Raw genomic sequence first — 18,535 nt, 5'->3', positions numbered from 1 at the left:
TTCATCGACATAAATAATTCAAAATAAATACAACAAATTGGTAAATAAATAAATAAAATATTAAATAAATATAAAAAATAAAATGTGAAAAATGTGCAGTTCAATAAAACTAAAATAAATGAATATGCGCATGTAGAAAATTAAATAAATTTAACAATAATTAAAAGTATAAATAAAAACCATTATTACATAAATGTGCAGTTAAATTTGAAAAATAATAATATGCTCATGTATCAAATTAAATAAATAATAATTTATTATACAAAATTACTCATTTTTGTATTAAATTAATTCCTTTGTTTAGTACAGTTTTGAGGCATCATTTTAATTGTATACTACTTTATTCTTGAGAATATTGGACCCTCTCCTCCATTACATTATTTTCACATTTCAGATTAAAATTTTCCTCCAAAACTCAGTTAATAAAATCTACACACTGTTAAAAATAAACAAACAACAATGTTTAAATTAAAGCACCGAGACGTAACTTCTACTCATTTTATTAAATATCTCAGTAAAAAAAGTACAAAGCAGAAGTTATTGTTAAAATAAAAATAAGTTTACAATTGTACAATTATTTATGGGCTCGTATATGTCAACGGCAGTTATAAAAAAAATGTCTCAACATATATTTCCATTATTTGTGTATTTTCATTTTACAGATAAAGTAACTTTTACAAATAAAGTAACTACAGACTGGATCTTCTTTATAAACATATGATGTCGTGAGTTCAATTTAAATCCAAACTTCGATGATGTCGCCGTCCTCCATGTCCAGCTGAGCCGGCGTCTGTCCGTCCGTCACTTTACCGCCATCGAAGAGGAAGCGGACCTTCGTCTGTTCAATGGAGGACATCCGGGACAAGTACTGGGAGAAGACGGAGACCAGGGGAGAATCCTGGACACACACACACACACACACACACACACACACACACACACACACACACACACACACACACACACACACACACACACACACACAGGTTATTAGGTCACAGGTTTGAGTCCCGCTGCTAAAGAACAAACCAGTGAGGTGGTGAAGGAGCGATGAAGAGGAGCTACTCACTCTGTGCACAGAGAACTCCTGGGAGGAGTCTCGGTCTTTGCTCTGCAGCCTCACAGTGATGATGTCGCTGCCGACGATGACGCCTTCCCTTTTATCCTCCGCTGCCATGACGACGCACTCTGAACAACAACAACAACAACAACAACAACAACAACAACAACAACAACAGAAGAAGAACATCAGGTCGACACGCTAGATGTTACAAAGTCACTAAAAACAGAATATACGATTAAAATATCAGAATTATGCATAATTTACTCTTTTATAAGCATTCAGAAACAATAATAAAAAGGAAAAGATAACATTAATATGAGTACAAACATCATTCAGGAAACATTGTGAAGTATTATTAAGATAATGAGCGATCATTATGTTAAATAGAAACATGGATTCAAGTCAAAATGATGCTGCATTATTAAACAATAAAAAGATTAAATGAATTAAACTAAATCCACAGAACGCCTGTTTTTCAGCTCAAGCTCGTCTCATTTAAGTCACGTGACCACAACCCAACCGAAGAAGACCATGACACGCGGCTGAAAGCTGAGCAAACACTAAGTAAGAAGAAGAAGACGTTTGAAGCTGAACTGAACAATCAGCTGATAAAGAGAAGAAGAGCGTGTGCGAGTGTCATGTGACGTCATGTGACCCACCGATGATGTCGGCGATGCCGAGGCCGAGCTCTCCGACGGTGGCGTCCGTCTGTAGCTCCTCCTCCTCCCTCAGCAGCAGGAGGCGAGGAGGAGGAACGTTGAGGACGACGGACAGCCGGGTCACCACTTCACTCAGAGGGGTCGACTACGAACAAACAAACAAACAAACAAACAACCCGTTAAGAAACAAACAGGTGACATCATCTCGTCCTGCTCCGTGTTTTTCTCGGCGTTCGTACCGACAGAACCGGGATCTTGTGGACGTCGGTCCGGCAGCGGATCTTCAGCGGGATCTCACGGACCGACGAGCTGTACGGAGAAACCTGACGTCCGGAGAACGGGTTCACGATAACGACGTCGTCCTCGTCCTCGCCGTCCTGGACGGACTTCCTGTCCGGAGGCTCAGGAGACAGGAAGGAGTTCACCGCCCGGAGCTTTCTGTCGATCTCACTGAGGAAGACACACACACACACACACACACACACACACACACGTTTATTTCTTTCTGTGTAAAAAAAACCCACTGAGCAATATCTGAGCAAAGAGTCCAGACTCACCTGATCTTCTTCTGGACCTGCCTGGACTGTTTCTGGACCGGACTATGTGGAGGAGACGGGCAGCGGACGGCTGCTCTGAAATCCACAAGACAAACATGTTCAGGTTAAGTTAATATGACTTGGTCGTTATTATTACGTCACTAAAAGGAGGAGGACGCGAGTGAACTAGGACCTGGAGACGGTCTGGGTCCAGGTTCTACTGACTCACAGTTCTGCTTTCTCCTGCCGGACTTCTGCTTCGTCCTCCTCAGAGTCGCTTAATTCGACGACGTCGGCCGCCGGCGCCCGAGAAGAAAACCTCGTCCACAAAGTGTCGTCTGCAGCGTCGTCTGTCCAGAGACACAAAGGACCCGCCTCACGGCGTTAGAAGACACCCGATTGGTTGAACTCGTTCTGAGCGTTTCGCCTCCGGTTTGTTTCTTTTTACCTGACTTTTCCTTTTCAGCGAACACAGCCGACATCATCGGCTCCCACTGCAGACTGCTGCTCACCTGAGAACAGAGCAGCCGGTTGAGCCTTTAAATAGAAACATGTTAAGACAGTAGAACGTCACGGAGCGCCGGATGTTCACCTTGTTGGAGTAAACGGGCACCGAGACGACGGCGGAAGGGTCGAGGATGCGTCTGCGTTTGGGTCGAGGCTTCACCTCCTGCTCACCGTCCGACAGCTGGAGGACAGAGGAGGTGTTCAGGCGCTGGGTTAGCAATAAGGAGGGTTAGACGTCTTCTCACTGCAAACTTAATAGTGGAGTAACTGTTACTCCCCTTCAAAATGTCTCAAATGATGCTTAAAAGATCATTGAATTGCTGTTTTGTAGTCATTTTCCTTCTGTATTATTGTCCATGTTTCAGGTTTTACACACACACACACACACACACACACACACACACACACACACACACACACACACACATATACACATACATGAAACATTACTAATGTTTAGGAGTTAATTCAGATGTATAAACAAATATCCTCTGAACACACACACACACACACACACACACACACACACACACAATCTCTTTCTTTTTTTTGTTGACAACGTATTATTATATATTGTTGAAACACTTTGTCATCAATATGACGTAGTCATATCTTTATGTATAATAATTTAGTGTTCTCTATAATTTAAATATTATATAGGTGGAGGCTTCCTGCACTGTGATATTTATCATTATATATATTTATCTGTTATGTTTGTGTATTTATGTAATTGTGCAAAATAAAAAAATACAAATATTTTTATATTATAACACACACATATATATATATATATATATATATATACACACGTATGTAAAATAAAGTGTGTTTCATTGATTGTTGTCAGAATTAGGTTGGACTTTATAACATTAACATTTTTAGTGTATAAAATATAATGACCCGTCTAGGATCACCTGGGAGATCCATTGAGGAAAAGTCTGAAAACAGTTTGTTGTTTTCTTTCGGCTGTATTCTTGCTACCCTACAGCTCCGGAAGTCCAGCTACAAAGTGTACACGTTAGTTTTAACGTGGTTAAATCGGTAGTTTAACGGTAACTGTCGTCTCACTAGGACGCTTTGACTAAAAACGAAACCAAAAGTGAAGCTAACGGACCGTCTTTTATCGCAACTGCAGGCTTTTATTTTGAAAGAACGCTAGCTTTAGCTAACCTCCCGACTACGTTGATGCTAATGCTTAACGTTACACCAAATATAGTTTAAATAGGTTTCCGTTGCTTCACACCTCAACGGTTCACTTTTCTCTGGAAACAACTTTAATCACAGCAACACCACATTTGTTTTTATTTACATAATTCACCAATAAAAGTGTTTTTTTAACCGATAAAAAGCAGCAGATTTGTTTTAAACACTCACCGATTCCGCCATTTTTGTTTCTGTTTGTTGCCTTCACGGACTGTGGGACATAATAAAGAGTCAGTAGCGGATGTTCCGTTGTCTAGTGTTGCTTTCAGAGACTGTGGGAAATATATACAATATGCGAATGACAGAGCAACTAGAGAACTGATTATTGAGCAGTGGTGGAGAGTAACTAAGTACATTTACTAAAGTAATGTGCATTGTAGAGTTTGAGGTACTTGTACTTTACTCAAGTATTATCTATTTAAGATCTATATTACGCTTCTTCTACTCCACTGCATCTCAAATATTTAACTTTTTACTCCACTGCATTTATTTAAGAGCTAGTTTCTTATAAATTGTGATTAACAATAATATATATAATCAATTAATACATTAACATTACTGATGAATTAACAATATTAATAAAATAATACATTAACATTACTGAATAATTAATATTAATAAAATAATACATTAACATTACTGAATAATTAATATTAATAAAATACAATTAACATTATTACATCTAGAACCAGGAAATGTTTTTACAGGAGAAATATCTTCAAGAATCAAAATAGTTTCATAAATATGTTCAATAATTTCCTGTTAATAGTTTAAAGGTTTCAGTTTTTCTTTTATAAACTGCTGCAGTTTAATTTATGACAAAACATATTATATAAACTCGTGTTTTGTGTGTAAATATTTTAATCTGCAAAGTCGCTAAAATAAGTAGAAAAAGAGTATGTGTGTGTGTGTGTGTGTGTGTGTGTGTGTGTGTGTGTGTGTGTGTGTGTGTGTGTGTAGAATGAAGCACGGAAACATTTGGTCACCGTTTTTTGTTGTTGTTTTTTTTAAGTTTTATGTTTCACAACAATCATCAAACATCACATGTAATAACAAAAAATAAACAGTTCATAAACAGAACATTTAAAGAAGCTCCGCCCCGTAAACATCGACTGGAAACTGATGCTGGTGTTCAAATCAAGCGCTCCTCCACTGACGCTGTCTGTCCTCACTGAGAAAAAATAAAATGTCCAAAACTCAACAGCTGTTTACATAAAGAGTATTTATAGTGAACAGCTGTTTACATAAAGAGTATTTATAGAGAACATCTGTTTACATACAGAGTGTCAACAGGTGAAGACAGAAGGATGTTCTTTCTCTCGTTTCTTTAGCACTTTATTTGGTCGTTTTCTCCTGAACGCTCCACAGAAGGATTGGAGACGCAGCTTCTACTTCAGGAGTTTAATTTCTCTCCTGCGTCTCCGTGGTGATTTAAGATTAAAATAATCTCATTTCTTTTAGAGATGTCGAGTATTAAAGCGTCTGTTCAGAGGGCGTCTCCCACCTCAAAACACTCTAATGCTGCGTTCACACTCGCCGGATCATTCGTGTTTTATTCTCTTCAACCTTAAAAAGTGATGCAGAAATATCTACATAATGATGATTTGTAAAAAGTCTGAATTCATGTTTTGTTCTCTCCTCAAGACGAACAGTAAACTTTTAAAACGCTTGCTTTCCGAATGGAGTCTGGTGCTATCGGTGCTATGCTAAGCTAACATTGTAGCCGCTCCATCGACACTCAACCCGACGTCATCTAGACGTAAACACAGCAGCGCGGTTGTTGTTTGTACACGTATATTAATACACATAGTATCTGGTCTCTACTAATATGAGGCGTCGTAGAGACGTGGGAATGGATGCGGATCTGCGCTGCGTTTGTTGTGAACGCAGCATGAGAAGATCGTCAGAAGCCGACACTCAAACCTCAGAGTCTAGTTTGAGTCGACATGTTCTTCCTCCAGAACGAGACGAGATCAGAGCTCTTCTTCTTCTCGTGGGTCACTTCTTCTTGTTCTCTTTGCAGGCGACCACGTATCTCTGAGCCACGTTGAGCGGAGGAGAGTAACCGTCGGCGTACGACGTGTCCTCAAACAGAACCGAGTAGTCGTCCTGAGGCTGCACACAAAAACACACCGAGGTCAGGCTGAGGGACGCTGGAGACGCTTCCCACTTTGTTTTAAGTCAGAAGAGAGGAGAAGAGAGGAAGAGAGAAGAACAAGAACAAGGAGAGAAGAACAAGAAGAGAGGAGAGAGAAGAACAAGAAGAAGAAGAGGAGAGAAGAAGAAGAACAAGGAGAGAAGAAGAGGAAGAAAGAAGAGGAAGAAGAGAGAAGAACAAGAAGAGAGGAGAGAGAAGAACAAGAAGAAGAAGAGAGAAGAAGAAGAACAAGGAGAGAAGAAGAGGAAGAAAGAAGAGGAAGAAGAGAGAAGAACAAGAACAAGGAGAGAAGAGGAAGAAAGAAGAAGAGGAAGAAGAGAGGAGAACAAGAACAAGGAGAGAAGAAGAGGAAGAAAGAAGAAGAGGAAGAAGAGAGGAGAACAAGAACAAGGAGAGAAGAAGAGGAAGAAAAAAGAAGAGGAAGAAGAGAGGAGAGCAAGAACAAGGAGAGAAGAAGAGGAAGAAAGAAGAAGAGGAAGAAGAGAGGAGAACAAGAACAAGAAGAAGAGAGGAGAGAAGAAGGAGAAAGGAGAAGAACAAGAACAAGAACGGAGAAGAGAGAATAAGAAGAGAGAAGAAGATCCAACTAAACTATATATAGATATAGATCTATATATTAGATATAGATCTATATCTATATATTAGACATAGATCTATAGATCTAGATCTATGGACCTGTTGAGTACTCGTGGCTCACCCTGTGTGGAGGCGTGTGGATCAGGGCCCGGTAGAAGCAGGTGGTCTGTGGGTAGAGGGCCAGTACCAGCTGGTCCTTACTGAACAGGGCCTCTGGGTCGGTCTCTGGGTTGGCCTTCCACTGAGGAAGAGGAATGATCCTCCGTCTGCTCAGAGTGTGTCTCCTGATCGACAAACACCCCGTCAGACACACACACACACACACACACACACACACTCTGTTACTCATCACATCACATCAGCTGTTACATGTCCTCCATGTCTGAGGACCATCCTGACAGGACTAAAGAGAGACAGTGATGAAGGATTGAACTCACTCTTTTCCCTCTTCGTCGATGTCGTCCACTTCATACCTGCAGAGATCAAGAGAGGGTCACAGTGAGGCGTTCAGGCACCATGGGAAACACAACAAACAAAGGTACTTCACTTCGAGTATTTCTCCGTGTCTGCGCGTGTTCTTACTTGTTGGTGGAATGGTTGTAGCTGACCACCTCTGCGAGGATCCACTGCTCGTCTCCGTCCACGGCCTTCACCCTCGCTGCCACCTTGTCTCCTTGTTTGGCCACGTAGTCGCTGCTGGCCGGGGTCGCTCCACACAGAGGGGGGGGGCTGAGGACAGGGACAGACGCCACGCTATTACAACACGTGTGTGTGTGTGTGTGCAGAGCATAATAATAATAATAATAATAATAATAATAATAATAATAATAATAATAATAACAACACTTCTATTATTATTATTATTATTATTAATCAATAATATTCAATAACACTGTTAATAATGATTATTTGTATTATCAATAATAAATAATCATAATATCAATAGTAATAACAACATATTTTATTTGTTTTATTCTAAATTATTAGTTAAAAGTGCTTTAAAATAAATAAATGATAAAATTAGACACAAAAAGACAGATGATAAAATATAAATAAGAGAAAGAAAAAAATGAATATATCATAAAAAAAATAATGCTAATAAAAACTAAATGGTAAATTATCATTTATATATATATATATATATATATGATAATTTACCATTTAGTTCTACATTAAGTTAATATGTTACACAGCTTTTTGCACCATTAATCACGATTTTGTATCATCAAAGACTTTAATAATAAATATGTAATAATAATAATAATAGTGTCTGTGGAGACGCTACCTCTCCCCCGGCTTGCCGATCCACAGAGGAAGCGTCATGGCCGACTGCTGGAGGAGCGTCATCAGGACGCCGCGACGCATCGTCTTCCTGGGAGGGTCGCTGTCGCTGTAGACCCCCGCCATCTTAGCAGCTGTAAAGAAGAGATGCATCACCATTAAAGAGCAGTGGGTCTACACACACACACACACACACACACACACACACACACACACACACACACACACACACACACCTATCCTCCTCTCCTCCAGCAAAGACTTGATCTCTGCTATTTTATCCAGAGCGTGACGCAGGATGCTGCGAGAGAAAACAAAGAGGGAATAGATGAAGATTAATAATAATGTGGACATTTAAGACAAAAAATCAGAGAGTGGCATGTTTCTCTTTAGTCTCTGCTATTAAAGGACAACATGTTCTAAAGACACGAGGCTCTTCTGCTGCATCAGCCTCACACTGACTTCACCTGATCAGCTCCTTAGAGACACTCAGAAATCTAAGTCTTTGCTCACCTGCACTCGGCCTCTGCGTCTGCTTTGGCCGTGGTGTAGAGGCCTCTCAGCTTGGTCCGGTAGTACGGGGACGCTGAGGGGACAGGGGGGGACACAAGAGGGACGGGAATAATTAGGTTTGATCAGGACTCGTAAAACAGCAGAACATAGAAAAGCAAAGCAGTTCACTGACTTTTGTTCTCCGTCTGCATCCTCTCGTGTGTTTTCTGGATGTTGAGCAGATTGTGTTCGCTGCGTGACCTCTCCTCCTACAGACAGACAGACAGACAGACAGACAGACAGACAGAGGTGAGATTTAGACATTTCCTTCTCTTAACCGGTCTTTAGATGACGAGAAACCAAAGCTACTAAACTCACCTGCGTCTGTTTGATGAGCTGATGGAGCTCCGTGAGCAGCTCGGCGATCTTGGTATCTGCTGACATGTTCGTACCTGCAAGCGTTAAAAACACACAAAAATATACGTTAAAAACATACAAAAACACGCGTTAAATACATACAAAACCCCATTAAATAAATGTAATTTTAAAGGAGCAGGGCACAGCTTCTGGTAGACTTAGTTGGTACAGAAACATCTGTTCTAAAGTTTAACGTTGTATTAATGGAGCAGTGGATGAAAGCTGAATGATTAAGTGGATTCTACCAGTTTTGATCAATGTGCCAATGTGATTTTATATTTACTGAACAACAATGCATCTCTGAATTGACAGATTTCAGAATGGAGTTTGGTGTGAACCGAAGGAGCAGCTGTCATGGTCGTACCTTCACTCAGATTAAGAGTCTTGCTAGAGCAGCGTTGATGCACACCAAACCACATATAGAAATCTGCCATTTTAACGGCTTCTCGTAGAAGAAAATGACTGGAGGCAGACTTAGTAGGACCAGAAACAAACTGTTATTAATGTTAACACCGTATTAAATAGTATATTTTATAGATGCCGAATAATAACGTGGATCATACCGGTTGTGAATAATGTTATTCTCGGCTTGTATGTCTTTTAATTAGGTAGATAATTCTGAATAGACAGATTTCTGAATGGAGTTCTATGTAATCTCTGATAGGCTACTTTGTGGCTAACTATTAGCTCCCTGCGTTAGCAAGTGGCTTGTTTCGCTAATGTTAGCTAGGTTACTACATTTATGCTCATGCAACACAAACATGAGCTGTATTTATTTCATAACTTACTATTCAGATATGCACCATATGTTTTCAGAACACAACGTGTACTCACCGGGTTCGTCTTTGTTTTTATTTATTGTCGACTTGCTAACTACACGGATTAGCTTCTTCTTCCGCTTCTTCTTCTTCTTCTGGTTTTACGGCAGTTGGCATCCATCTTCATTGGTGCATTACCGCCACCTTCTGCTCCGGAGTGTGGATCAGAGAACACACTTAATATGTCCCCCAAAATAAAATAAAATAAAATAAAATAAAATAAAATAAAATAAAATAAAATAAAATAAAATAAAATAAAATAAAATAAAATAAAATAAAATAAAATAAAATAAAATAAATACAGTACACTGTACTGATGCTGTGTTTTAGATAAAGTAGTTCCCTTTCATTTGGAGTTACAGGAGTGCCATGAAAATAATAAATCAGGAAAATAAAGAGGAATAAATAAAAGAATAAATATGTAAATTTAAAGAAATGTGGAAATAAAAATACACAAAATATAAAAGGATAATAGCATTAACATTTAGTTTACTTATTTCTATATCTTAAAAATCTATACTTATTACTTACTTACATATAAATTACTCTTTATTTTACTGTATATTTTCATTTATTCATTTATCCTCTTTTAATAATGCCATTTATTTATCTTTATCCTTTTGTTTCTCTGTATTATTTTCATGAAATGCTCACAAGGACTGAAGTCTACTTTCTTCAAACAGGAAAGCGACACTAGTCAACTCAATGGACAACACTGGAGCATGAATACACTCACTGGTGTCACTGGTGTCCTGGTGTCACTGGTGTCCTGGTGTCCTGGTGTCACTGGTGTCCTGGTGTCACTGGTGTCCTGGTCAGGGGAGGGACCACGACAGAGAAGGTCTGACAAAGACACCGGTAGTCTCCGCCGAGTTCACGGCCGCCGGTGGAGGCTGGATACGACATCACAGCCTCCGCCGGGCCAACACTGTTTCACCAGGTCAGTAACTCACCAGAACTCACCTGTCACCAGGTTCAGGGTCCACGGCGGCCTGAGACTCTCGCTGCTGATAAAGCAGCTTCACACAGCGCCGCCAGCTGGATGCAGTCTGGAACTGCAGGTTTAACTCAGAGACAGTGAAGACGGAAAGTAAACGCTGTTTGTTGTTGAAATGTGATACGAGTTGATGGTACAATATTGAGGTACTTCTACTTAACTTTAGTACTTCTATTTCCCGCTTTTTTATATTTCTCCTCCACTTCATCTCAGAGGGAAATATTATTAAATAACTATTTAATTTATTAATTAGTTATTAATTAATTAATTCAATTTATTTAATAACTTCAGTTACTTTACGGCTTTAGAATATTAAAACTTAAAATAATGAATACATGATGATGTATTAGTATACATTAAACTACCAGCAGAATGTAAAGTTATTAAAAAGAGCTCCGTCTTTACCAGCTGCACCATTAAGGTGATGAACACATATATATATATATATATATATATATATATATATATACATGTACATATATACAGTGGCTTGCAAAAGTATTCATACCCCTTGAACTTCTCCACATTTTGTCACATTACACGCCACAAACATAAATATATTTTATTGGAATTTTATGTGAAAGACCAACACAAAGTGTCACACAATTGTGAAGTACAAAGAAAATTATACATGATTTAAAAAAGTTTTCACAAATAAAAAACTGAAAAGTGCAGTGTGCAAAATGATTCAGCCCCCTTTTCTCTGAGTGCAACCAATTGCCTTCAGAAGTTGCCTGGTGACTGCTGAATGATTGAATGTTGACCTAATGACTAAATAGAGTCCACCTGTGTGTAATCTAATCTCAGCACAAATACAGCTGTTCTGTGACGGCCTCAGAGGTTTGTTAAGAGAACATTGGGGAGCAAACAGGACCATGAAGTCCAAGGAACACACCGGACAGGTCAGAGATAAAGTTGTGGAGACGTTTAAAGCAGGGTTAGGCTACAAAAAGATTTCCCAAGCTTTGAGCATCTCACGGAGCACCGTTCAATCCATTATCCGGAAATGGAAAGAGTATGGCACCACTGCAAACCTACCAAGACACGGCCGTCCACCTAAACTTACGGGCCGAACAAGGAGAGCACTGATGAGAGATGCAGCCAAGAGGCCCATGGTGACTCTGGACGAACTGCAGAGATCCACAGCTCAGGTGGGCCAATCTGTCCACAGGACGACTATTGGGCGTGCGCTCCACAAATCTGGCCTTTATGGAAGAGTGGCAAGAAGAAAGCCATTGTTAGAAGAAAACCATAAGCAGTCCCGTTTGCAGTTTGCCAGAAACCATGTGGGGGACACAGCAAACATGTGGAAGAAGGTGCTCTGGTCAGATGAGACCAAAATTGAACTTTTTGGCCTAAATGCAAAACGTTATGTGTGGCGGAAACCTAACACTGCACATCACCCTGAACACGCCATCCCCACTGTCAAACGTGGTGGTGGTGGTGGTAGCATTATGCTCTGGGGGTGCTTCTCTTCAGCAGGGACAGGGAAGTTGGTCAGAGTTGATGGGAAGATGGATGGAGCCAAATACAGGGCAGTCTTGGAAGAAAACCTGTTGGAGTCCGCAAAAGACTTGAGACTGGGGCGGAGGTTCACCTTCCAGCAGGACAACGACCCTAAACATAAAGCCAGGGCTACAATGGAATGGTTTAAAACAAAACGTATTCATGTGTTAGAATGGCCCAGTCACAGTCCAGACCTAAATCCCTTCGAGAATCTGTGGCAAGATCTGAAAACCGCCGTTCACAAGCGCTCTCCGTCTAATCTGACTGAGCTTGAGCTGTTTTGCAAAGAAGAATGGGCAAAACTCTCAGCCTCCAGATGTGCAAAGCTGGTAGAGACGTACCCCAGAAGACTTGCAGCTGTAATTGCAGCAAAAGGCGGTTCCACAAAGTATTGACTCAGGGAGGCTGAATACTTTTGCACACTGCACTTTTCAGTTTTTTTTTTATTTGTGAAAAAAATTTAAAATCATGTCTAATTTTCTTTGTACTTCACAATTGTGTGACACTTTGTGTTGGTCTTTCACATGTGTGTGTGTGTGTGTGTGTGTGTGTGTGTGTGTGTGTGTGTGTGTGTGTGTGTGTGTGTGTGTGTGTGTGTGTGTGTGTGTGTGTGTGTGTGTGTGTGTGTGTGTGTGTGTGTGTGTGTGTGTGTGTGTGTGTGTGTGTGTGTGTGAGAGATCTCTAAAGCTGCTCTGTTGTTCTACTCGGTTTGTACTTTGCTCTGAGTCAGACGTCGTGTACAGACTCTGTTATCATCACACAGATAAACATTCTGTTCATTAATAATTAATATCTGCTGCTGAATGATTAATAAACACACCTTCACATAAACCTAATGAACTCATAAACTAAACGTCTGGACACGGAAAATAGATATAATAATCATAATAATATCAACAATATGATGAGGTATTAAAATTCATAAACAACATGTTTAAAATACATGAAGTCTGCTGCAGAGAGAACAGCTGATCTCTTATCTGTGTCCTGGTTTCTGTGTTTACAGTCTGTTAAGATCCTGAAGACAGAACTGAGGGCACACCTTAACAGACCACTCATATTACTGAAAACATTTACAGTGAGGAGGAGGAGGAGGAGGAGGAGGAGGAGGGGGAAGAGAGAGGGAGGAGGCAGGAGGAGGAGGGTTGGCAGGAGGAGGAGAGAGGAGGAGGAAGGGAGGAGGAGAGTTAGCAGGAGGAGGAGGAGAGAGGAGGAGAGAGGAGGAGGAAGGAGGGAGGAGGAGGAGGAGGAGGAAGAGAGAGGGAGGAGGCAGGAGGAGGAGGGTTGGCAGGAGGAGGAGAGAGGAGGAGGAAGGGAGGAGGAGAGTTAGCAGGAGGAGGAGGAGAGAGGAGGAGAGAGGAGGAGGAAGAGGGGACAACAACACAAGTTAAAAACAGCTGACTGAGCTCAGAGGAAACGTTATAAATATATAAATATATAAATGTTTCTACAGAAACAATGAACTGAGATAAATAATAAAGTGACTTTTCAAACAATAAAGGATTAAACCTTTGTTATGTTTGACTCTAATTATTATAATTAACAATATATATATATATATATATATATATATAATATATATTTCATCTTCTGTGAACTCTTTTCTTTACTTTAACTAAAGGTTTGAATACAGGAAGTGCTTCCCCGCTGCAGTAAAAGTGTAACATGTGAGGATGTGACGACCTGTAATTATGTTTAAATTCAGAACATGACGTCATGTTGTTGGAAACAATGTTTACAGCTGCACCAGGAAACGAACTCCTAAATATAAATATAAATACATAAAAACATAAATATATAAATTCCTTCACAGGATCAATACGTTGATGTTTCTCTTCAGGTTTAACTTCATTCTCAACATCAACGTGTTTCTCTTTTACTCTGATAAGTTCAGTCCAAAGTTTGTTTTAGATGGAAAAGTCACGAGGTGTTTGACAACACACACACACACACACACACACACACACACACACACACACACACACACACACACACACACACACACACACAGTGTGAAGAGTGCAGCTGCTGATAAAGATGAAGGTCAGACTCTGTTCACTAAAATAAATAATACAAAACTTTAAAAACATTTCAGGATACAACATCCAAATCCAAACACATTTTTAAGACAATATCTGAGTCCTAAAAATCCTTCTTTTCTGACAACAAGTGAACACATCATCATTCAGTGAGAATATAAATACGTTTTATTACACGTGAGAGGAACCAAGACAAATACATCAAACGAGTTTATGCTCATTGAAATAATTAAAATAGTAGTAAATTATGGACATGAAGCTTAAATTAAGAGTCTAGAATGTTGAAAAGTTTTGTCTTTAATCTGACAAATGTAATATAAACCTGAATATTATAATGAAGCTGGTTATGAGTTTAACGTGAAAAACGTTGATTCATGAAACAATGAGGTCAATTAATGATTAACTATTTTTAGTCTTTAGCTGATGCAACACTTCTGCATATCTGTGTGTGTGTGTGTGTGTGTGTGTGTGTGTGTGTGTGTGTGTGTGTGTGGAGGAGGAGCTCAGTGTCTCCGTTATAAAAACACACGGGACATTCCAGACAGAACATCCTGTATTTTTCCAGCTCTCAAACAGAACCTCGTTTTTTGAGTTTGTGTCTTTAACGTTTTGTAAAATAACATCATGAGTCACGTGGACGTGAAGAACCTGAAGCCCTCGAGCTTTGAAGACGAGCATTATGACCAGTATGAATATTATAACCTGACCGATAAATACACAGGTGAGACGCTCTAACTGCACTCAAAGAGCTTCACTAATCTCTTTTATCCTTGTTTGTATTAAAGTGTAAAGTGTGTCCCGCTCCACAGAAGGCTCGGCCCGTAAAGGCCGCACAAAGAAGGAGGCCAGCGACAACACCAACCGACACAACCCGTCCGGACACGAGCGCAAGATCGTGGAGAAGCTCCAGAACATGGAGAAGAAAGCCAAGGAGTGACTGCTGGAGGTGAGCTGGTGTTAACGCTCCTCTCTGTTCACGCGAGTTTATCTGTAAGACGAGTTAAAGAGCGGCTGTTGTACTCGTGTGGTGGAGGAGTTGTTGCGTCATTTAATGCGCTCTGTGCGCAAACAGAACCAGTTTCTTAAATTGATACTTTTTTTGGAGTTTAGAACGTTGAAAGTAGTTCCAGTGTTCCTCTAAGGATCGCTTTCTTTACCTGCTCTGAAGTGGGCGATTCGCCACTCGAAAACCAGACTTTGTTCTTAAATTAGTTAATTAATTAATGTAAGTTAGTGCGCCGAATTAAAGAGTGCTTGTTTTACTTGTGACTGGTGAAGTCGCGGACTCGTTGTCTGCGCGTCATACGTCACAATCTAGCAGACACTTAAAATGTGAACATTTGTTCATGACGTTTGGCGAATTAAATGTGATCCTTTTAAATAACCGACCGATCCTCTGCTGTTGACACAAGAGGATGATGTTGTTGCCAACCAGCACGAGGAGGCGTTAACTCTTCGCTCACCGCGACTCTTTGAGGAGTGGTCAGTGACGTCACGGACTCATCATATATCTGTACTTTAATGATTCACTGCAAACTTTAAACTGGACAATTTGGGAATGAGGTTTTGAAGAGTGAACTTTTAAAATGTTTGGGTCAAAAGGTTTGTTTTAGAGGTTGAGTGGCTGCTATAAATATATATGTATATATGTATATGTACATATATATATATATATATATATACACACACATGTTTGTCAGCAGCACTGACTCCGGTCGCAGTAAAGTGTCTTTTCCTGGACCAGAACCAGAATGTGACCCGTTTCCTTCCTCTGATCCAGGGCGACTCGGACGGCTCATCCCGGACACCGACCACGGCCTCCATGGCGACAGAACGAGACGTACGGACGGCGGCAGCGCGAAGAGGAGGCCACAGATCCAGAACGCTCCAGAGGAGGAAGACCTCCATCGTGGCGGCAGACTGTGGCTCCTCCCCCCCTGCGGGTTGTTGGAGAGCGCTCACCTGCGGCGGCGGGTACCCGGTCCCTGCTCGGACCACGACGTGTGCATGTGTGATTGTGGTGGTGCTTTCAGCATTGTGACAGGTTTTCATTGTATTTTTAAAAAAAAAGGTGTTTTTACTATTAAAAATATTCTTAAATAACTTGACGTTGTAGTTTTTTTCCCTCTCAATACTGTGATGAAATTAAAGTAAATTCTGTTTTCAATAGATATTGAACCACAATGCTTTGAGCTACAAATCAAAACGTGTTTCTGGCTTATTTCACCTTTAAAAATGAAACCTTATCTAATTGCAGACCTTCATTACCTCTGTCAGTGTCAGTCAGTTAAACAAAGAGCTACAGGTGTTACATTAATACTTTTTACTTCTCTGAAAGTGTTAAATAATCCAGTAATTCATGAATAAAGATTAGACGAAAGTCAGAAAAACAGAGTATTCTGTGAAGCTAATGTTTAGCACGTGTAATGTTCACCATCTTAGTTTAACTTGTTAGCATGCTAATGCAAACAAGTTGCTAATGTTTAGCACGTATAATGTTTAAATGTTTACCATGTTTTATCTTAGTTTATCTTGCTAGCATGCTAATGTTTAAAAGGTATAATATTCACGTTCACCGTCTTAGTTTAGCTTGTTAGCATGCTAATGCTACCACCCTAATGTCTATCAGGTATAATGTTCACCATCTTAGTTTAGCATGTTAGCATGCTAATGCTACCACCCTCAGGTATAATGTTCACATGTTCACCGTCTTAGTTTAGCATGTTAGTGTTTGAGGGCAGACCAGTACAGACGGCTCAACATCTGGGTGCACAGCTGCAGGGTGTGATGTTTGTGTCCACCAGCAGGTGGCAGCGACGGTCCAACGACAAGACACTAAACGTGAGAGAGAGAGAGAACTCTGCAGTGCGGAGGAACCTGAACTCAGACACACAACAACCGCATTAACAGATCAGTGTTTGGTGAGGTTTTTTACAGCATGATGAGATCACAGAGCTGCTTCATGCTTGAACCACAGAGAGTCAGAGTTTTCATACGGTAACTTTAAATGTTGCTTGTTTAAATGTTCTCGACGAGGTTATGCGACAGAGTGGAGTTACATAACGAACCCAAACTCTGCAGAGCTCAGACTGAACTTCAAGATGGGACTCTAAAGGGTGATTATGACTAAATATAGCATAAATATCTGTATCATAACAAAGAATACACACACTGTAGTATATTCTGTCTCAATTCTCACATACAAATACTCACTAGAGCACCACAAGTGGATTAATACGCCTCTGAAAATAGTCCCAAGACAAACATCTCATCTCTGCTCTTCTGTCTGTGTTCATGCAGAACGAGTCGATGAACCAAAACACACTGCAGCTTTATACTGCAGCTCATTTACATGCAGCCACTGTCTGCTGCAGATAGAGAGAGAGAGAGATAGAGAGAGAGTGAGAGAGAGATAGATAGATAGATAGAGAGAGAGAGAAAGAGAGAGAGAAAGATAGAGATAGAGAGATAACTCTTAGTGTTTGACTCTCAGTGTTTGACTCTCTGTCTTTGACTCTCTGTCTTTGACTCTCTGTCTTTGACTCTCAGTGTTTAACTCTTAGTGTTTGACTCTTAGTGTTTGACCCTTCCCCCCCCCCCGCTCCACACACACACACACACACACACACACACACACACACACACACACACACACACACACACACACACACACACCTGCAGCCCAAACACATGAGTCATCAGGATTTGGTTGTTTGAAGCACGGATCAGTAAATATTTATAGAGACGACTGTTGTTACATAATCAGCTTCACCATACGGACTCAACACAACATCGCATTCAGTGTTTAACACAGACACACACAGCCCCCCCCCCCCCCCCCCTCTGCAGAGGAGATACCAGTCTTTTAGAAACTCCCCTGGTTGCCTAGCAACTAGCCCTCAGGATTGCCAAAAGGAACCTCGTATTCTTCTGATGTTATGAGTGTGTAACATGATATTCTGTAAGTGTGTGTGTGTGTGTGTGTGTGTGTTGCATCTTTTTACTGAGTATCTGCGGATTAAGATAATTACATTCGTCCCCAGATGGAGAAGATTGATGCTCTAATGTCTGTACAGTACATATATAATAATAATACACTTTACCGAGGCTACAGCAGATAAACAACAACAACAACAACAACATGAACTACAAACACAAATAAATAAAATAAAATAAAGGGAAAAAATATATATTGTGGTAGGAGAGGGATGATAAAACCCAACGTAATGTTCATCTTTCCTATAAAAGAAAAATTGAAGAAGAGATTTAACAGACGCTAATGA

At 40.2% G+C, this 18,535-nt stretch overlaps 3 protein-coding genes across 5 annotated transcripts; 1 reads left to right on the top strand and 2 right to left on the bottom strand.

Annotated features, from left to right (window-relative positions):
- Nucleotides 1–484: 484 nt before the first annotated feature.
- Nucleotides 485–4,164, bottom strand: nfatc2ip (nuclear factor of activated T cells 2 interacting protein). Its single transcript, XM_068725698.1, has 9 exons — nucleotides 4,140–4,164; nucleotides 2,851–2,946; nucleotides 2,707–2,770; nucleotides 2,488–2,608; nucleotides 2,280–2,354; nucleotides 1,962–2,172; nucleotides 1,723–1,867; nucleotides 1,070–1,188; nucleotides 485–898 (listed from the first exon to the last, which is right to left on the bottom strand). Exons 1-9 carry the CDS (start codon nucleotides 4,149–4,151, stop codon nucleotides 737–739), a joined length of 1,005 nt encoding a protein of 334 aa, XP_068581799.1. The 5' UTR covers nucleotides 4,152–4,164; the 3' UTR covers nucleotides 485–736.
- Nucleotides 4,165–4,951: 787 nt separating this feature from the next.
- Nucleotides 4,952–10,670, bottom strand: sgf29 (SAGA complex associated factor 29). Of its 3 annotated transcripts, none has more exons than XM_068725842.1 (11): nucleotides 10,447–10,670; nucleotides 9,727–9,886; nucleotides 8,854–8,927; nucleotides 8,669–8,744; nucleotides 8,497–8,569; nucleotides 8,220–8,284; nucleotides 7,988–8,117; nucleotides 7,285–7,431; nucleotides 7,140–7,175; nucleotides 6,824–6,986; nucleotides 4,952–6,083 (listed from the first exon to the last, which is right to left on the bottom strand). In XM_068725842.1, exons 3-11 carry the CDS (start codon nucleotides 8,917–8,919, stop codon nucleotides 5,967–5,969), a joined length of 873 nt encoding a protein of 290 aa, XP_068581943.1. In that variant the 5' UTR covers nucleotides 8,920–8,927; nucleotides 9,727–9,886; nucleotides 10,447–10,670; the 3' UTR covers nucleotides 4,952–5,966. The 3 variants fall into 3 exon arrangements, with proteins under 3 accessions (XP_068581943.1, XP_068581942.1, XP_068581941.1); XM_068725841.1 differs by having other exon boundaries at nucleotides 9,727–9,860; XM_068725840.1 differs by having other exon boundaries at nucleotides 9,727–9,857.
- A 4,121-nt stretch (nucleotides 10,671–14,791) lies between these two features.
- Nucleotides 14,792–16,355, top strand: nupr1b (nuclear protein 1b). Its single transcript, XM_068725828.1, has 3 exons — nucleotides 14,792–14,973; nucleotides 15,062–15,198; nucleotides 16,033–16,355. Exons 1-2 carry the CDS (start codon nucleotides 14,877–14,879, stop codon nucleotides 15,187–15,189), a joined length of 225 nt encoding a protein of 74 aa, XP_068581929.1. The 5' UTR covers nucleotides 14,792–14,876; the 3' UTR covers nucleotides 15,190–15,198; nucleotides 16,033–16,355.
- Nucleotides 16,356–18,535: the final 2,180 nt, after the last annotated feature.

Source organism: Cebidichthys violaceus, unplaced genomic scaffold, assembly GCF_023349555.1.
Source record: "Cebidichthys violaceus isolate CVI_PGR_0920_01 unplaced genomic scaffold, fCebVio1.0.p SCAF_36, whole genome shotgun sequence".
In the NCBI taxonomy this organism is placed as follows: Eukaryota; Metazoa; Chordata; class Actinopteri; order Perciformes; family Stichaeidae; genus Cebidichthys; species Cebidichthys violaceus.
Note: the sequence above shows the minus strand (reverse complement) of the source record. Positions and strands in the feature narration are given on the sequence as shown.

What these genes read in the sequence shown, in the direction of transcription:
- sgf29 (XM_068725842.1), bottom strand. Translation starts at nt 8,919, where the DNA reads ATGTCAGCAGATACCAAGATCGCCGAGCTGCTCACGGAGCTCCATCAG. An exon ending in TACAACCATTCCACCAACAA is followed by an intron (nt 7,176 to 7,284) that starts GTAAGAACACGC and finishes TGATCTCTGCAG; the next exon opens with GTATGAAGTGGACGACATCG. An exon ending in ATCGACGAAGAGGGAAAAGA is followed by an intron (nt 6,987 to 7,139) that starts GTGAGTTCAATC and finishes TTTGTCGATCAG; the next exon opens with GAGACACACTCTGAGCAGAC.
- nfatc2ip (XM_068725698.1), bottom strand. An exon ending in CGGCAGGAGAAAGCAGAACT is followed by an intron (nt 2,355 to 2,487) that starts GTGAGTCAGTAG and finishes TGTGGATTTCAG; the next exon opens with AGCAGCCGTCCGCTGCCCGT. An exon ending in ACAAGATCCCGGTTCTGTCG is followed by an intron (nt 1,868 to 1,961) that starts GTACGAACGCCG and finishes GTTTGTTCGTAG; the next exon opens with TCGACCCCTCTGAGTGAAGT.
- nupr1b (XM_068725828.1), top strand. Translation starts at nt 14,877, where the DNA reads ATGAGTCACGTGGACGTGAAGAACCTGAAGCCCTCGAGCTTTGAAGAC. An exon ending in CCTGACCGATAAATACACAG is followed by an intron (nt 14,974 to 15,061) that starts GTGAGACGCTCT and finishes CCCGCTCCACAG; the next exon opens with AAGGCTCGGCCCGTAAAGGC.